Raw genomic sequence first — 18,446 nt, 5'->3', positions numbered from 1 at the left:
AAGTGATAGGAGACAGTCCTGGAGAGAAAATGATTACATTTCCTGAAAGTGGAAAAAAATTAACAGAGACAGTTTGTATAATAAATGTACTAAAGGGTATCACAGTTTCAGAGTTAGAAACAAAATAGGGGTTAAGCAGAACCTTAAAGCTAGAAAATAAACAAAATGGACTGACAATTTTTTTTTGTGGGGGGGGGGGGGGTGTATACCAACCATGAGGTTTTCCATGTTCTTCCCACATCCATATGCATTTCCTTGAAGCATTCTAATTTCTTACCACCTGCTAAAACACGATTCTTAGTGACTACTGTAAATTATCCCTGTATCTAATTGTGACCTGTGATATTGATGGAAAAGATCTGCATATAGTAGCCCACTTACCCAGTTTACCAAATAACTAAATAAGTGAAAATAAACTTTCAGAAACAGTTATAAATAGGGAAGTATGTGACCAATGCTGTTTCTAAGGAGAGGCCTGAGATAATTTTTGTTATTGCTGTACATTCTATGGAAGTTCAACAGTTTTATCTGATTTTGTGGAAGCACGTTTTACCTATAGGAGATCTTAGATCTGGGGATAATCCAGGAGTCCAATCATATACTTCTATTTTAGCATGTGTTATGGCAAAATATAAGCCAATAAATACACATTATTTTATTTTTAATACATAATCATAGCATATATTCATGACACCTAATCTGAAATAGTCAAGGCCAGGAAAACAAGTGGAACAAGTGGTAGATGGGAGTGAGGGTCAGCTTAGAGGCCCCACCAAAATGGCCCAAATTGGGCATCTCAGTAGCTAAGGCTGGCCCTGTACTCACTCACTCACTCACTCACTCACTCACTCACTCACTCACTCACTCACTCACTCACTCACTCACTCACTCACTCAATGACCGACTCAGCATTGTCCTAATAAGGAGCAGCTCTAGTCTTGCATTCTGCTAAGTGATGTGATGATGGAGCTGATACACTTATCGGACTAAGCTGCATTCAGGGAATGCGTAATCCACATTTTAGTTTCAGTCTATCTTGTAACTACCTGGCTTATTTTCAGACAAATCATATATACACTAGAGCTTGCTACAAAAACAATGTGCCTAAGGGCAGTTATACCAGGATGTCTGTGTCATACTATTTATGGAGAATAAACATTTTGAGCAAGAAACTGCAGTTCTGTAAGTGTCTGCAGAGTCTACATGCAGCATCCCACTGACCTGTATGCAGCTGAAGCTTCTTTGTATTAGAGGGGCATCTGGTACAGGTTTGTATGGAGGATGCAGGCAGAGCTGACAGTATCTTCACCCTTGTCCCCGGAAAGAAGGCTTCTAAGTAGGTCTTAAGACTGCCTAATAGGAAGTTCAGGGAATCCCAAGGTATAGTTTCATCAACTCCTACAAAAAAAAGGACATAAAGTTCAGTACAAGTCGTTCCTGTCAGCAGTTGTACCATCATTTCTTTGGCACAGTTGTGCCTGCTTGAACATCCCAAGAGCAGCTGTCATTCCCTGGACTGCTTCTTAAGTAGATATGATGAAAAAAAATAAGCAGATCAAGGTTAGATCTTAATTTCATAATCACAAAACAGATTGACTCACAGGGCCTTTAAAGCTGAACAAGTCTGCTACAGAGGGATAACTACTTTGCTGGATTTTACACATTGCAGAAGGTGTAGATCTGGATGTGCAGTTCTAAACCCACACAGAGCAAAGGCCCACATATAATATTCTTTTTCCTTTTAAGCAGGTAGGAACTATGTAATTTTTGATAATCATATAGGGATTGCAACATCTCCCACAAAAGCATCATTATACTTATCATACAAACTCAATGCGTATGAAGTAAGAATTAGGAATAGGACATTAAATGGGGTTTAGATCTATCTCTTAAAAGTAGCCTCACCATGATTTTTTATGTCCCATCACAGTTGGAACTTAAAATCATTATTAAAAAAAAATCACAGTTACGACATTTGGACCTGCATAAAGTTTGGCTGATACTAGTTCTAGCCACCCGGAAGATCCTATAAATAACTCAATTAGTCAGGTTACCCAACACAATATGTAAATTTATTTTTGGATCCAATATTATCAAAAATATTGGAGAGAATATTTCACTCTCAACTAATGCAATACCTCCTAACAAATAACCTGCTATCCCATTCTCAGCATGGCTTTAGACCCTCCCACAGCACCACCACCATATTACTATCCTTTACCAACTTAATCAATCACTACAGAAACAAGGGAGTATTTGTATCTGCCATATTTCTAGACTTATCTAAAGCCTTCGATATGGTTAACCATAGCAGGCTTCTGGAAATACTAGCTACCATTAACATCCACTCTTTCACTATATCGTGGTTTAGTAACTACCTATCAGGTCGACAACAAGCAGTGCTATGGCAAAACCAATTGTCCTCTCTCTTACCAGTCTCCATTGGTGTCCCTCAAGGATTCATTCTTGGTCCTTTACTGTTCTCCCTGTTCACAAACCAGATAGCAACATCTTCTCTCTCTGCCAAAGTAGTACAATATGCAGAAGACACCACTATTATATGTGCTGCCCCAAATATGAATGAACTACAAACCATAACTCAACAAAACTTCACCTTAGCAGAAACAGGGTTCACCAGCATAAGACTCCTTCTTAATCCCAAAAAAAAAACAACCTAATCATATTTGGCCCTAGTAGACCACCTCAGCAATGCAATGATCTAACTATAGTCTTCCAAGATAACATCACAATCACTCCAACTACACATACAAAACTGCTAGGGGTAATTATTGACAACAACCTCAGATTTGACCTTCATATAGCCCAAACAATCACAAAAGTAAAAAAAAACTGGGTCTCCTTTATAGAAGCAAACAATTCATGACCAAGGAGACCAAATCCACAATTGCAAGGACCCATCTCTTATCCGTCCTACTGTATGCCACCCCTATAATGACAAATCTTTGCCACTCCAAACTCACAAAAATGGAATCTTGTTACAACACGATTGTCAAGTTCGCTACTGAGGCCTCTCATAGATCCCATCACTGTCTTGCCCTAAAGCAACTCAACTGGCTTGAGCTGCCCCAACAGCTGATACTTCAGCAACTCTATACAACACACAAGCTGTACTACCTGCTCGACAAAATCCCATCACTACAGCAAATAATTCAATCCTACACAACTACCAGAACCTTAAGATCCAGTAGCCAAAACCTTTTACATGTCATCAAACATAAAAATGATGCAGGTAAGTCTCTCTTTGCCTGCACCATAGCCAAAGTTTGGAATCAACTCCCAAATCACATCACTGCTACAAGCTCTCCCTTCGAAGTTAAAATACTCCTCAAAAGCCACTATGCAAACAACTGTCTCTGCTCCTGTGTCTCCCCAGGTTAAACCAACCCACTGCACTGTTGCTAAATGCAGGAATACATCTGTTGATAATCACCTATTACTACCTCTAGTTATATAAGTTAGACCTGCTTACCCCAAGCACATAGACTTTTCCTAATGTACTCCTACTAAAACCTTTTGTTCCTTTTCTCTCAGATACCATGTTACTTCTAATCCATCAACGACTGGATATACAATGTACATCCACCACTGCTACAAAAAACTCTTGTACTGTTTTTTCCAATACTGTACTACTCTCAATCTCCTAATGTACTGCAGATATACGTACTACTAGTAATTGTAAAACTCTGCCAACAATATGCTGAAATGACTCTGAAACAAACGTGTATATAGTCCAAATAGCAAGAAGTTAATATCTGACATTGTAGTGCTTATTAACCAACTACCAAAATGTAAAGCTCTGCCTACCACATGCTGAAATGAGTCTATAATATACTTGTATATAGTACTGTTAACATTATGCTAATATTTGACTATTGCATGCTGGATTGTATTGTATTGACTATTGCAAGCTGATTGTATTAGATGTAATGAAATCCTAACCTGTACTGTACCTGGAGCTTTTCTCCCTAGGCCTCTGATGAAAAAGGACCTGTGTCCAGTCGGACTTTTCTGGTTAACAAAAGTAAAATAAATAAATAAATTATGACATACAATGAATGCTGTGTTCACTGTTTGGTCATGGAACCTTTTTATAACATAAGCTAACTGCAATTCAGTTGTTTATAAGGCCTTCCACAACAAGTACAATATGCTAACACACATAATCAGTTTGCTACATTATGTTGTGTAAAATTTAGTGTGAGCAGTGTTAAGAACTAAAAAAAAAAGACTTCAGTTTATATAAATAAAGTAACAACAGAAAAATTGCCTTGGGGTCTGCAAGATTGTTCTGTCATTTTAGCTAAATTTCCTGACGCAACTGCATTTTTATATAGAGTTAATATGTTCTTTCAGTTTTGTTTGAAAACCCACAAATGTTTGCTTATTGCACATCTCAGTGGATAGCTGGTTTTAGCAGGCAGTTCCAACTTTGGAAAATGCCTTTTTCCCAATGACTAGTCCAAAATGTAACCTTACCAGGGTAAGGGAGACCTCAAAATTTCCTCTGAGTCAAGAGTTGGGTTTTCTAATTGAATGACTAATAATTAAATGTATGGCTGTAAACAGGGGTTAATTAGTGTGTAAATGAAGACAGTGAGAATTAAGATGTTTCTTCCTCACTAAGGTAACCAAATTGCATTTTGTAGGTGACAGTGAAATAATTTGTGATCTTCTAGTACTATAAATTAGCAGGCATTATTTATATCTGAAGTGGACTAATACCTTGAGATGAATTTGGAGGGATTACTGATGTATTCCATCTTTGGCAGAAGAACATGTATGTGTAGAGTTGAGGTCTTCTAGTTTCAGAAGAAACTAGGCTGGAGATTTTGTAGCTCAGCCTGAGCTGTAAGACTCCATCAACTTACATTTCTATGTGGTTCTTAAAATGTGTGTGTACGTAATTGTATTCTATCAGAGAAAGACCATGCAGGGCCCAGTGGAAGATGGAGGAAGGCATGAGATATGTTCTTACATAGACTGACAAAGGGACAGTATTTTAGACATCCTGTCAGCTGCCAATGGGATGTGAGGGAACAGGACATAATAAAGACCCCACATGCATACCTCTCTACGTCTTTGCACAATAATTCTGGACAAAACAAAAAAAAATAATGCAAGGACAAAAGCCTAAAATCAGGGACATTTTTTTTAAATATTACTTGAATTGACAACACATTAATAGAACAACAGGTTTTGCATCAACGTACATTTTCTTAACAATAAAAAGTATGAAATTCTAATGTGTGGCATTAGTTACTGACTGTTATGCTCACTTTACCAGAAAGATAAAGGGGACAGGACAAAAATATGAGGCAAAATCAGGGAAGTCCTGCAAAACAGGGACAACTGATAGGTATGTATGTCCCTGTGACTTCCTGTATGATGTTTGTCTCCTCTACGAAGCTCTTCCATTTCTGCAAACAGGAGACATATGTGTGGGCAATAATCACCTTGCCTCTCAGCAGTTGTGGGGAAATTAATGTGCCAGCAAGGGAAAGGATTAATGGTTAGCGGGCATGAAATTAAAAAAGCACAATTTTCCTAGAAAGAGCAGTAACAAAGTTTCAGCATAGAACCAAAGAATGTCAGGGGATCAACCATGCAGATAAGTAACATAAAAAAGCATGGTCCACACTGTTGCCCTCACAAAGAAAAGGGTGCAGGAAGTAAAAAATTCCAGGACATCTGAACTGACGCATGAAAATTTCCTTAAACATGTACTGGAATTTTTTATTTCCTGTACCCTTTTCTTTGTGAGGGCAACAGCGTGGACCACATTTTTTTGTGTAAAGTTTCAGCATACTTTTTGGGTTCCCCACATCATCAATACTGCAGGGACATTTTGTAACTGCTTCCCACCACAATATACTCTGTTATACAAAGTTACTTGCTCAGCAGGAGGTGAGAACATTACTAGTTAATTCATTAAACAGCATCATCAGAATATGACGCTCTCTCTCTCTTTGTAAAAGTACAAGAGACCAAAGTCACAAATGTATCTTGAAGCTTTTAAATGCAGTCTCATAACAATAGCAATAGAGATAATTGGTCCACTTATAATTGGCGTAGTCATAATAAATGCATATTCCACGTGAATTTGAAATCAGAATTTGAAGTGGAATTTCAAATGTAACTTATGTGTATGCAAAAGCCCACCACCAGCAGTACTACCTCATGCAAGGGTTTTGATCCTCCTCCTTTTTGTGTAATATACTCAGCTTGGTGACGGCATCTTGAGTAATCCAAGACGACAGTGTCACAGTAATTGGTCTTCAGACTAATGATGTTTGCTAACATTGTATATACTGCCAAGATATTTTATTCTAGCATTGTAATATGGATTATTGTCATACCTTCAGAACAGTTTCCTATCAAATGCTCGATACTTGGAAGGGCGAGTCATGCAATTACCACAACCTTACAAAAAAAGTTGTTAAGCTGAAAACCAGCATGTCTGAAATATACACAAAATTCCAAAATTTCCTACCACTTCAGACCCAGGATCAAGCACTAAAATGGGTCCAGAAGGGGGGCAAGTTTGAACAGTTGTTAATGCTTGTATTCAAAATTCCGACTGTTGGTAGGCAGAGTTCGCTCAGCTCTACTCGACCATCCAAGTGTCAAGCATTTAATAGGAAACCATTCAGAAAAGTCTAAGAATTAAAAGCTTTTCAAATAACCTAATTAAACAAATCCAAGCCTAACTCACCTTGTCCCACAGTAAAAAACTCCTGTTTCTTCTGTGGTGCCAATAAGCAAACATTAGTGCAGACCAGCTCTTTAGCACAGTGGGCTGGAGCTCTGACTTGACACAGGTGATCCAGGTTCAAGTACAAATGGTGGAGATTGGTGGAGCCAGCCACTAGGGGCACAATGTTGCAAAGGGATTGAATGACCAATGCCAGATCTCTTTCCTCTGTTGGGGGAAAGCATGGGTGTTTGCTATGTCAGGGCACTCTTTATTAGAGGCTGGAGGACACACACAATGCATTCATAATAGCATGTGTAAGCAGATGTTCAGTGGTCACACATGGGAGCATGGCAGGATATGTAAAGGACATAACTGTGTCCACCCCCTCCTAGGACTACAGCAGTTCTCCACCATGTGAGTTTACTTCTCTTGTATTAACTAAATGCTGTTCTTTCCCAGCCCTAAATGACCACTCCTCCTAAGCTGCTTCTTTCTGTATGGGGAAATTATATAGGTCAGCAGTGGAAGTAAGGGCCTCAAAATTGTATTTTATTTATTTTATTTAACATTTGTTAACTGGGAAAGTCCGACTTGGAACAAAGCCAATTTTCAGCGGAGGCCCAGGGAGAAACACTCCAGATACATGTTTTTGTAACGTGGGAGGAAACCAGAGTACCTGGAGAAAACCCACACGAACGCAGAGAGGAGATGCAGACTCTGCACAGAAGGTACTCCAGCTAAGAATCGAACCAGAGATTAAAAGAATAATTAAGATGTGATTTTGTTGGTCCAGTGCAGATAAATGTGGAGCTAGTGACTATTTCAGATATTTCAGACTAAGCTACTGGTTAATTGTATTATCAAAGAATTCAGCTGCCTCAATGTCAGATGATTCAGCTTTTTTGTAAAGTTTCAGCTCAATGAAACTAAAGCCATCTAGTCCATTTCACTTCTTGGCTCTTCTGCACACTGTAATCTAGTTTTACGTGTACATATTTTGTGAGACCAGTGTATGGACAAGATTGATGTATTTTGCTCCATATTACTGATAATTGAAAGCAGGTATAAGTCTAGCTAAGCTACTTTTGCTTGATTTTGCTTAATATTAAGTATACTAATATAGCCTGCTGTTTTGCTAGCAAATTAGAAAACTAGGCAATTTCTAGGCTTGTCTTCATTACCGAGTTTAAATTCTAGTGTATTTCTAATGGTTGATATGCTCTATTTAGTGTTTGCTTGCTGTTTTTCATTGCACTAAATAAGGTATTTTAGTGTACTAAGTCCCACACCATGCACACTGAACCCATTTAGGTGTCTTGACCAGTGTAAGTTACAAGTGCCCACAGCTGTCCTTAACTGTGTGATGAACTACAGTGTGGATTTAGATTATTGTCTAGTCCTCCAAGCAGCCCTTGGCTACGCTACTCATAACGTTACAATTGCCATCTTAGCTAATAAGTGCCCATTGTTTGCAGACTGACATAAGCCACAGACAAGACATAAATCTAATCTTCATTACTTTTGACTTCTTTTAGTAGCTTAGAGTATGATTTCCTCCTTAAATAATCTCATATAGCATCACATATAGCTATTCTGAGTTAGTCAGTGTATCCCTCCATAAAACAACCCGCTTAGTTACATGACATCCCACCACAAACTAGTGCACATAGTTAAGTCTAGTTTATTCTCTGCATTTATTACCTGAAATCTTTGAATCACTGGACTTGTTTCCATTTTGTTGCCTACCTCTTGACACACACTATCCCCTGAGAGTGTAATAACCATCTTATGCTCAAAAATAACAAACACTTACTCAACACAAATAACTCTGTCTGTGAGAGGTACACATATCTGACTAATCTGGAGGCTCCCTATCACAAAAAAAGCATGGATCATGGACAATATAAACAAACCACATTAAAATGTCCTAGAAATAGGAAGACAAGGCCTCAGCATAAATCTAACACCTCATCTGCTTCATGCACACCTATAGCAAGGAGCCACCAAGAGTCAAATTACTTTAAAGTACTTTACTACTAAAATTCTTTAGTGATAGATGACTCTATAATTAGGCACACAGATTCTCCACTACTGGAGTGGGCAAAGATATGGCGGCGGTGAGCTGTTTTTCAGATGCCAAGATCTCTGACATTACAAGGAAAGTAAACACCTTCTCACCCGACAAATACGACTATGACATGCTGGTGGTCTTTTCGGGATTGAATGACTTTGGGGATAAAAACCTAAGGAACTTACCAAGAGACATATCAGAACTCTGTGCATGTGATAAATGCAGGCAAGACAATGATTTTCAGTGGAATTCTTCCTTTTTACAAGAATGATGTCTAGATAGGAAGAAAGGATGCTTAGCTTCAACAATTGGTTAAATAGTTGGTGTTATTATTCCATGGGGATCCCACATGTGTTAGCATGGGACGAGATGCTTGACAGTTCACACTGTGTCACAGAAGATGGCCCATACCTCTTGTTCCAAGTCTTCTGCGTACTGGTTAAAGCCTTTGTTTTCCCCATAGTGCCTTTTTTATGTAGAGTCCAGGTAATGGACATTCCTATGTAACAAACATATCAAGCTCAAAACTAGATCACATTAATTTGACTCTGTTCATTGTCAGAAGTCTTAAGAACATGTTGCCCCTTCCTGAAGCTCTTCCATATTTAGAGCATATCCATATATTTGTAATTACTGAAACATTATTTAAATGTAAAAAAAAGGACTCCCCACACCTGAGTTTTGTGCCTAACATGGCACCATGCCTTCAGGCTTAAAGGCAGCTGTGGTTGTGGCTTCATCTTTGTTAAGGACTATATCACCTCCAGGCAGATTCCCACAGATCTATAAACAGAACTTATCAACTCAAGGTCACCTTAAATAGGACAAGCTATCAACTTATAGCCTGTTATAGGACACCCTCCAAGTTCCCTGATAACCATGTAAGATTCCTAAATGTACTTGATGCACTCCCTATAAACAAGAACTCCATTACAATGGAAGACTTTAACTACCTCTTAATAAACTGGACCACCTATATCTCTAATGCAGAGTATTCCCAGCAGTTCTTAGATGTAATAAATAAAAACTCCCTGGATCAGATAACAAACCCATTACAGTGAATTATATTCTCAATCTATTCCATATAAATGGTTAAGCCGGACCAAATTCTCCAAAGTCCCCCATCTAATATCTTGGAATTCAGGGATTTCAGATGCAGTAACTTAATCAAATTCTATGATGAGGTTTCAAAATTCCCTCATGGCAGCATCAGCTCTGAAGAAGATATACCAGGTAGCTTCAAGAAGGAGTTAATCTGACATCAGTGAGAAAATCCCCCTACTTAGTACCGTTAATTGCCAACAAATTTTCATCCATGTCTAAAAAGGTCATTGTACATATTCAGCAGTGATTAGTCCAGTTACTGAGTGCAATGCCCCCTTTGTGGTGCATTTTACCTCACTAGGCATATAAAAAAATAGAAAGTCTGCAGAAGTTTCCAACAAAAAAGTTCATAGGCTTAAAGACAATGGGCTACCAAGAGAGGCTGGAAGCACTGTCCCTTTATTCAGGATCGTATAGAGTTTTGAGATCTATGCTTTGCTTTCCATGACATTAGAGACCCAGTTGTCCTGGATCTCTTGTATCTCCACAAGTCTAATAGTTCCACAAATACCAGAACCAGGAACCTAAATCTTCACCAGCAAATAAATAAAACAAGATGGAGAGATGGATTCAATAAGCAATGCCTTCTCCATCTCTGGATCAGACTGCCCCTGCAGATTAAGCAGTGTGACATACTGTCATCCTTCAAACAGGACCTAGATGAGTAGATGGTCACCCACAGAATCACCCTAGGCTTGACTCTCCTAGCTCTCCTAGAGAAAGGGGGTATGGCCTAAGGGTGGAGACTGGTCATTAAACCCAGTCATTTTGAAATTCCCATCAATCCTTTCAATATTATGAGTTCCTGTAGTCCTTTCTACTATTATTTGAGATGCAAATCTAAAATCAACAACTGAATAACAATGTTTTAAGCTGCATCATTAAAATGTGCATCTGTTATAAAAATAAAATGTGTATGTGTGTTGTTTACTGATACATGCTTCAGAATTTGTAAACATGCCCCAGCGCAGTAATATTTTAGAGTAGGGCAGTTTAGTACTAGCCCATAATAGCTCTCTAGTACTGCTTAGTTACAGTTTGCATACCTGAACATGGATGACAGTTCCATTTTTTAGGACATTCAGAACCGAGTGCACTTGGCATCACAATGCTGTCACTGGCATTACTGACTTGTTGTCTTTCGGCTTTTCCCAGTTAGGGGTCGCCACAGCGGAACTCCAGTCCGCTAATGATTGGCAGTAGATTTTTTACGAACACTGAGGTGCCAGCTCAACGTCCAGCCTTCAATGAAGGCACGCCCATTTACGCATGTCTTTCGAATGCCCACCCAACCGCGGGGAGGACATGCAGACTCCACACAGAAGGCACTCCCTGCACTCCAACTGAGAATCGAATGGGCGAACCTCTTGCTGTGAGGCAACAATGCTACCGCTGCACCACCGCGGACTGGCATTACTGACTGATGAGGCAAATTGCTCATAGCATCTAGGAACATGTGCATACTTTCATTGTGAGTATGTATGAGAAAGAGCAATAGAAGAAGATGAGTACAAAACAGACATGTCTGGCTACACAAGTTCATAGGTAAATACTAGGCTAACTACCCGTGAAAGGCCATTTTAAGCCTAGGCAATAACCTGAGGTCAGAATCAAACCCTGTTCCTTATGTCCATGAGGTGAAGACCTTAACTATTTTGCCAAACCCAGCCACTAAAGTTAAGACTGAGGGAGTCAAACCATGGATCACAGGAAGCAGCATATTAATAGCACATAGCCTTAATCCTCTGCACCATCTGTCAGGCATCTCTCTGCACCATCTGCCAGACATTCCTGGGCCAAAAGTGTGAAATGTTTTCCTTTTAATCATTTTTGTCTGTTTACACAGGAACTGATAGTCTAATCATGTGGGTCCCCTTCATATGATTGAACTTTCAAAAGTTCGACTTTCATTTGGCCGAGACCATATGATCGAACTTTTGAAAGTTCAAACATTCTTAACGGAGATCTCCATACAGTGTGGAATGGGAAGATTTCCCTTTTCCACACTGTAGTGCGATCTTGACGTTGGTATATATTAATAGTGGGGGGTGTGGGGTGGTGTACCTGTCCACCTGCTAAAAACGTTCAGGTAATTTTTTTCTTTTGTTTTACTTTTTTAACAGATGTTCAAACTTTTGAATGTTTGATCATATGTCTCGGCCATATGAAAGTCGAAGATTTGGAAGTTGGATCATCTGAAGTAGACCCAATCATGCAAATCATGAATTGTAAAGTTTTGCAAACACGAATTTCAAAAGTGTACATAAAACCACTATTTTAGCAGTTTCAAAATAATAAATTATTCCCTTTAAATTTTTTAAATTTATATTACATTATATTATATTATATTATATTATATTATATTATATTATAAGAAAGTGCTCAAAGAAACCTAATAGCAGTTGTAGCATATACTACAAAGTTAAGCAGTGCACCACGCAATTTATTTACCAGGAAAAGAATATAACTACTCAAAAATGTTAAATCAGTAACTGCACTGTACCACACAGCCTGGTTGTACTTCAAAGTATGCACGTTTCACAATTGCATTTGTCACCAAGTAATACAAACAGATATACAAAAAGTTACTTTATTGTCCTGCCACTTATTGCCATAAACTGTCATAACAATTTCATCCTTTTACCAGAAAAGAAAACAAAATTTTAAGATTTATATGTTTGTCACATTGCATAGAACACTACTGCATGACCATCCAAAAAGTGTCTACCAGTAAAAGCAGAGCAATGCTTCTGCTGACTACTGTGACTTATAGACTATTCAATGATAGGTCCTGCCTCTCACTCAAAAAATTCCCATTCATCAAAAAACAATTCCTTTAATCTGTGAAACAGTGATGGCTTGCAGCTGGTCAGACCCCTTACACTATAAATTCAACTGAGAGCGAACCTCTACAAAATATCTTTTTTCCTTATGAAACTCTCTTTACAACAGCTGCAAAATGCCAGAGGCCTGCCCACTTTCTGCAAATCCTTGAAAACACATCTAACTGAAATATCATAAAACATATTTTAATGAATCAGGCTAACTTATTAATGAATTGCTTAATATTTTTTCAAAATGGCATATCTTACAGACAATGAGCTGCATGCTACAACCATCCAGGTATGATGAGTTCCATATGACTTGTTAAAATAAAAATAAACTCTATGAATATGCTAGTTAGCCTTCAAAGGGCAGAAAAATCTTGACATTTCTATATTTTCCAGCATATTTCAATTATTATACTGTAAGTTAGTATTCAGTATAAGTAAAATGTGCCTGTATATTTGATGCATTTTACTATACTACATATTTATATTTTGACTAAAAGAAATATGCTTGTATGTTTGAAATGTTTTTGAAATATGTCTATTTGAAATATTTTTCTTTCTTGGCCTGAGCTGTAGCTGAAAATGTTCTTTAGATCAATTAGTTTACCCATTTAACAAAATACAAATAAAAACAAAATAAATAAAACCTGAAGGAATTAATATGCTGGTTTGCACCTTGGGATGGAAGGAACAAAGGGACATTGATTCCTAGCCTTGCTAAAGATTATCAACCACTGGTGAACCTGTTATCCACTTCTCAGGATCCAGTTTGGGATTAGTACTTTTGCTGTATTTGGAAGGCTGACGTTAATGTTTAAAATACCTTGTCCTGCCCCTTGCCAAAACTGATCAATAACAGGATATTGTTTAATAAGATAGCTAATCAACAAAATGTTTCTGACACTTATTGCATTGACAGACTGAAACATACCTCTCAACTGTACAGATTTTTGCCCCATTTTTCATAAAAGTGTGGTTTTCTAGCAAATTATTGACAAGTCATTAAAAATTAAGGACTGAAAATAATGACAGACATTTAAGATTCAGACTTCATACCTTCAGAAAGTTTGTGCTAAAGCAAACTTGTCATTCTATCAACTTTCTTAATTTGTAAGAGTGATATTTAAAAATTGTCCCTATTTTTGGGCCTTTGTCACCCCATTATTTATGGCTTTGCCCAGATTTCTTGCTCTAAGAGGTTGAGAGGTATGAAATATATTTGTAATATATGTAGATTTGTTTTTCTTTTTCAATATGGCACATTTTTCAAGCTACTGTGCCTTCTAAATGTTATGCAACATTATTGTTTTGCTGTGTTATATTACAAAAACAAATTTCAGTTGTAACTCCCTTTCATTATGCAACAAGTTGGGACTTTGAGTTATGGAATGCCCTGAAGAAAATTGTTTCCATTCTGTTATTCAGTCATCTGGTGATTTTACAGCAAGATGCATGTAAATGTGCAAATGGCAAGTAGAAATTGCTTCAAATGTGAATGGATACTGCTGTCAAGTGATTTTTATGGGTACCTTTCTTTTTGTATGGACCTGGATTGCCATACAATAGGCACATGAATTAATAGCAGCAATCTTCTGTTCTTAGATCAAAGTGGAAGCAAATTAACAAGTTTCCTTTGACTTCAGTCAAGAGGACAGTGTCCATAGCAATGATGATTAGTCAAGCTGCACTTTACTCATATTGAAATGCATCTACAATTGGTGAGATAGCAGGTGTTGAACAATATTTAGAAGGCACTGCAGCTGAGTATTATTCCATGCACAGCACCACCTGTGGTGAAGCAATGTGTTGCTGGACATGCACAGTCAATATAAAATATTCTCATTCTTAAGTTGCAATGAATTAACTACAGAATCCTGAAGAATACATTCAGGGTGTGTTATAGTAATATATCCAGTTTAGGATTAGTGCTTTTGGTTACATCATTTGTTCTAAGTACATTATAGTAATTAATATGGGATGTATACTGCAACTATTACAGGTGCAGTGCTATTGAATGTTAAAGTGCGATAAAGTATAATAAAATGTCACGAAATGTGGATAATTACAAACAGAAAAAAACAATGGCAGAAAAACTTGAACGTTTCATGATAGTTCCAGAAATCTCCCAGTGCATTTCCCACAGTACAGTGGTGATGTGTGACAAAACAAATGAACACGGTAATCAAGACTATTAACAGAAATTCATGTGATATAATAGGCGGAAATATGATCTATTACTGCACAACTAAATTAATAACATATAAAGTCTTACCACAAAAACACACAGCAATAAGGGAAAGAAATGGAAGAAGTGAAATGCAATCATGGAAGCATCAAACAGAGAAAAGTATAAAAAATTAAGACAAGAAGTGTCACTGTTAGAAGAGGGAACAGATCAACAAAAATACTTAGAAAGATGTGATAAAGCAACGAGTAGTATCAGAACAGATCAGGATCTATCATAAACTATTGCAAATAATCATGACATCTAAAGATATCAGCACAGGCAGAAGAACTTAGAAAATAAGCCGATAAAGTATAAAATAAGCAATTCATTGATGACCCAAAAATGTTTTATAGAGAGTTGGGAAACAAAGCAAAAGGAATAGACACCACCAAAAAAAGAAGAAATAGACACTTTTGGGAGAAATTTCTATGAAGACTCTGTGAAACATAACAAATGTGCTGAATGGATGGAAAAAGTACATTAAAAAAAGTTCAAATGCATAGGATGTGAAATGTGATGAAGTAGCAGCCAGAGAAATTGAAAAAAAAAAACTCCTCTAATTGTAAAACCGCAGGCCCAGATGCAGTACCTAACTTCTGGCTAAAAGTATTAACATATTTACATGAAGATTTAGCCCTGAGTAAGAACTATTTGTACACTCACCCTGAGCAGACACCAACCTGGTTAACAACAGGAAAAACAAAAATCTTCCTTAACAGTAAACCTGCTAGTGCTCCTTGCCTTCTGGTGGTGTAAACTATATACTGGAACTGATGCCAACAGAGTTTATAGTCATTTAGACGACCACTAAGTTATGGCAATAGAACAAAAGGATAACAAAAAGAAGTCTTATGGAACAAAGGATCATTTGTTGTTAAATAAAGTCATAATGGAGAATTGTAAATGGGGAAGAATCTAAGTATGGCATGGATAGATTATAAAAAAGCATTTGACATTATCCCACATTTGTGGATAAAGGAGTGCTTATAGATGTATAAGATGCTCCCTGCGTTGATGAATTACATTACAATGTCCATGAAACAGTGGCAAACCATTTTGCAGCTAAGTCATGATAAAGGACAAATTACTGTCCCGGGGACAAAATTCCAAGAGAGATATTCCAGGGTGACTCTTTCTCATTGATCCTGTTTTATTTTGCCCTTAACCCATTAAGATGTCTACTTAACAGGTTAGGTCATGGGTTATAACTTGGCTTCCAAAAAACAACAAAGCATAAAGACTTCTTTTCTTTTTGTGGATGATTTAAAACTGTATAGCTCATCAGATGAGGAGATGAAAGCACAACTGTAAGTGATCAACACTTTGTCAGATGTTATAAGAATGTCATTTGGTTTTGATAAATGTACAAAAAGAAATATTTAAAGCAGGAAGGCTTCAACACCAAGAAAATGTCAGACTGGGACAGGAATGTGATATAAAGGAACTTAAGCAGGAGGGAGTGCATAAATATTTGGGAATTGATGAAGGACTGACAAAAAAAGAACAAGAACAAATGCAAACAAAACTCAGTAAGGAACATTTTAGAAGACTAAAATTAATACTGAAAACAGACCTGACCTTTATGTCCAAGCTATAAATCAATTTGCTCTTTCTGTTCTAACTTACAGTTTTGGGGTGATTGACTAGCCAAAAAAAGTATTGGATTAGATGGGTAGGAAAACAGGAAAAATGCTTCATGCTTATCAAATGATATATAAAAATCAGTGTATACCAATATTATATATTCCTCATTCTGAAGGGGGTATGGCCTCCTCGAAACTGATTACACGTATAGATCTGCAATCATAGGACTGTATACATATCTGCTGACCTTATCAGATCCAAACATAATGAAAGTTTTAAAACATGAGGAGAACAAGTCTAAGATGACTTCCATGCTTAGTTTAGCAGAAGCATATTGGTGTCAAGTTGGAATGGAAATCAAACCAGAAGCAGACAAAAATCAGGAAGCAACTGAATGTGCCAAAAAAAAATGGAATAAAGAATATAAGGAGAAGGATAAGATGAGAAGGCAAAATGTAGACAAGGCATAAATATAATTGCAAGTAAAAAAAACTCCTGGAACAACCTCATGTCGATCAGGGTCTGATGCAGGAATGGTTAAGGAGAGGTGAATTTATACCAAAAGATGAAACGTTATTATTGGTATTCCAGGTTAGTGGACTACATACATTTTGGATGTTAGCCAAAAGTGCTCACAATCCATTGAATATGTGCTCAAAGTCCATTGAATATGTGACAGAAACAGGCAGGCAAAATAGGCAAATCCAGGTTCTGTAAAACAGAATTGGAAACAGTCGCATATCTTGTTGGTAGGTGTGATACACTAATGGCAGAGGGCCTGTATACTGAAAGGCATAATAGTGTCTGAAGACTGTTACATTGGGGATTGAGCAAACATTACAATATTGAAGTAGCTAAGAAGCACTGGAAACATAAGCCACAAAGCATTATAGAAAATGTTGAACTTTAAATCACAAGGGATCACTTATTACAGTCATTCTAAAAACAGATGTGAGAAAACCGGATATAGTAGTCCATGAAAAGAAGACAAAAGTAGCATTGATCACTGAAATTGCTGCACCCAGTGATTACAGTGCCTTTAAGTACAAAGAAACATAAAGTCATAAAAACAGTATTTTCTGGCAGAAATGAGGGAAACATGGAGGAAGGATACCTAGATAGTTCCAATAGTAGTAGGAGCAATGGGTCCCATAAAAAAGAATTTACATTCATATTTTGATTTGCTACATGTACCTCTGTATGCATTGCAGAAGGAGTAAATTCTTGACACATTGCGGGTACTGTGAGCACTTTTGGCTAACATCAAAGATTGAAACAATACTAATTTCATGAATTTAATCAGATATTTTCTTAGATATGGAGTCCATTCCTGTCATGGTATTAGAAACCTAAATGACTTGAAAAAGTAAACCATGATATGATTGTAATGCGGGGCACCAATCAGCATACTAGTTGTCGAATTTTGTACCCACTGCAAGTAGGCAGGCAGGCTCAGTTTGTCAACTTTGATTCAGCCAGTTCAGGACAGATTTCAGGCAGTCTTGAGACAGACTGAAATTCAATACAATACTATGAGACATGGAAATTAGTTCTGGATTTCATTAGCATAACACTGATAGTGTACCTCTGTCCCATGTAGAACGGGTCTATATTACATTCTCAAAAGCCAACAATGTCGAATCTGACATTGTCGACATGAGAATAGCAAAACTGCAGAACAACGAACAAGTAAATGGAAATCTCCGTAAGGGAAGATATCCGTTTACTTCAATGTAGTGCGGTCTTGGAGTTGGTCTATTTAAGTAGCGAGGGGTGCAGGGGGGCTTGCCCCCCTGCCTACACTGTTTATTTTTTTTTTGTTGTTGTTTTTATTTTTTTTTCTGAACATTCAATGTTTTAACAGTTCACTTACTAAAGGTCAACCTTTAGTGATTCAAGCTGTTAAATATTTGA

General features: G+C 37.4%; 1 protein-coding gene and 1 long non-coding RNA gene across 6 annotated transcripts in view; one reads left to right on the top strand and one right to left on the bottom strand.

The window, feature by feature from the left end:
- Positions 1 to 18,446, bottom strand: part of AMZ1 (archaelysin family metallopeptidase 1) — a 523,657-nt gene that overhangs the window by 283,266 nt on the left and 221,945 nt on the right. For all 5 annotated transcript variants that reach the window (XM_044089776.1, XM_044089772.1, XM_044089775.1 and 2 more), the window contains one exon: positions 1,222 to 1,398. In XM_044089776.1, the coding sequence (XP_043945711.1) occupies positions 1,222 to 1,398 (177 nt within the window). The remainder of the gene's footprint in view (positions 1 to 1,221; positions 1,399 to 18,446) is intronic.
- Positions 1 to 18,446, top strand: part of LOC122816761 — a 219,882-nt gene that overhangs the window by 105,582 nt on the left and 95,854 nt on the right. The window lies entirely within an intron of this gene.

Source organism: Protopterus annectens, chromosome 12.part0, assembly GCF_019279795.1.
Source record: "Protopterus annectens isolate FY-2018-M chromosome 12.part0, PAN1.0, whole genome shotgun sequence".
Taxonomy (NCBI): domain Eukaryota; kingdom Metazoa; phylum Chordata; order Ceratodontiformes; family Protopteridae; genus Protopterus; species Protopterus annectens.
This window is presented reverse-complemented; position numbering and strand designations above follow the sequence as displayed.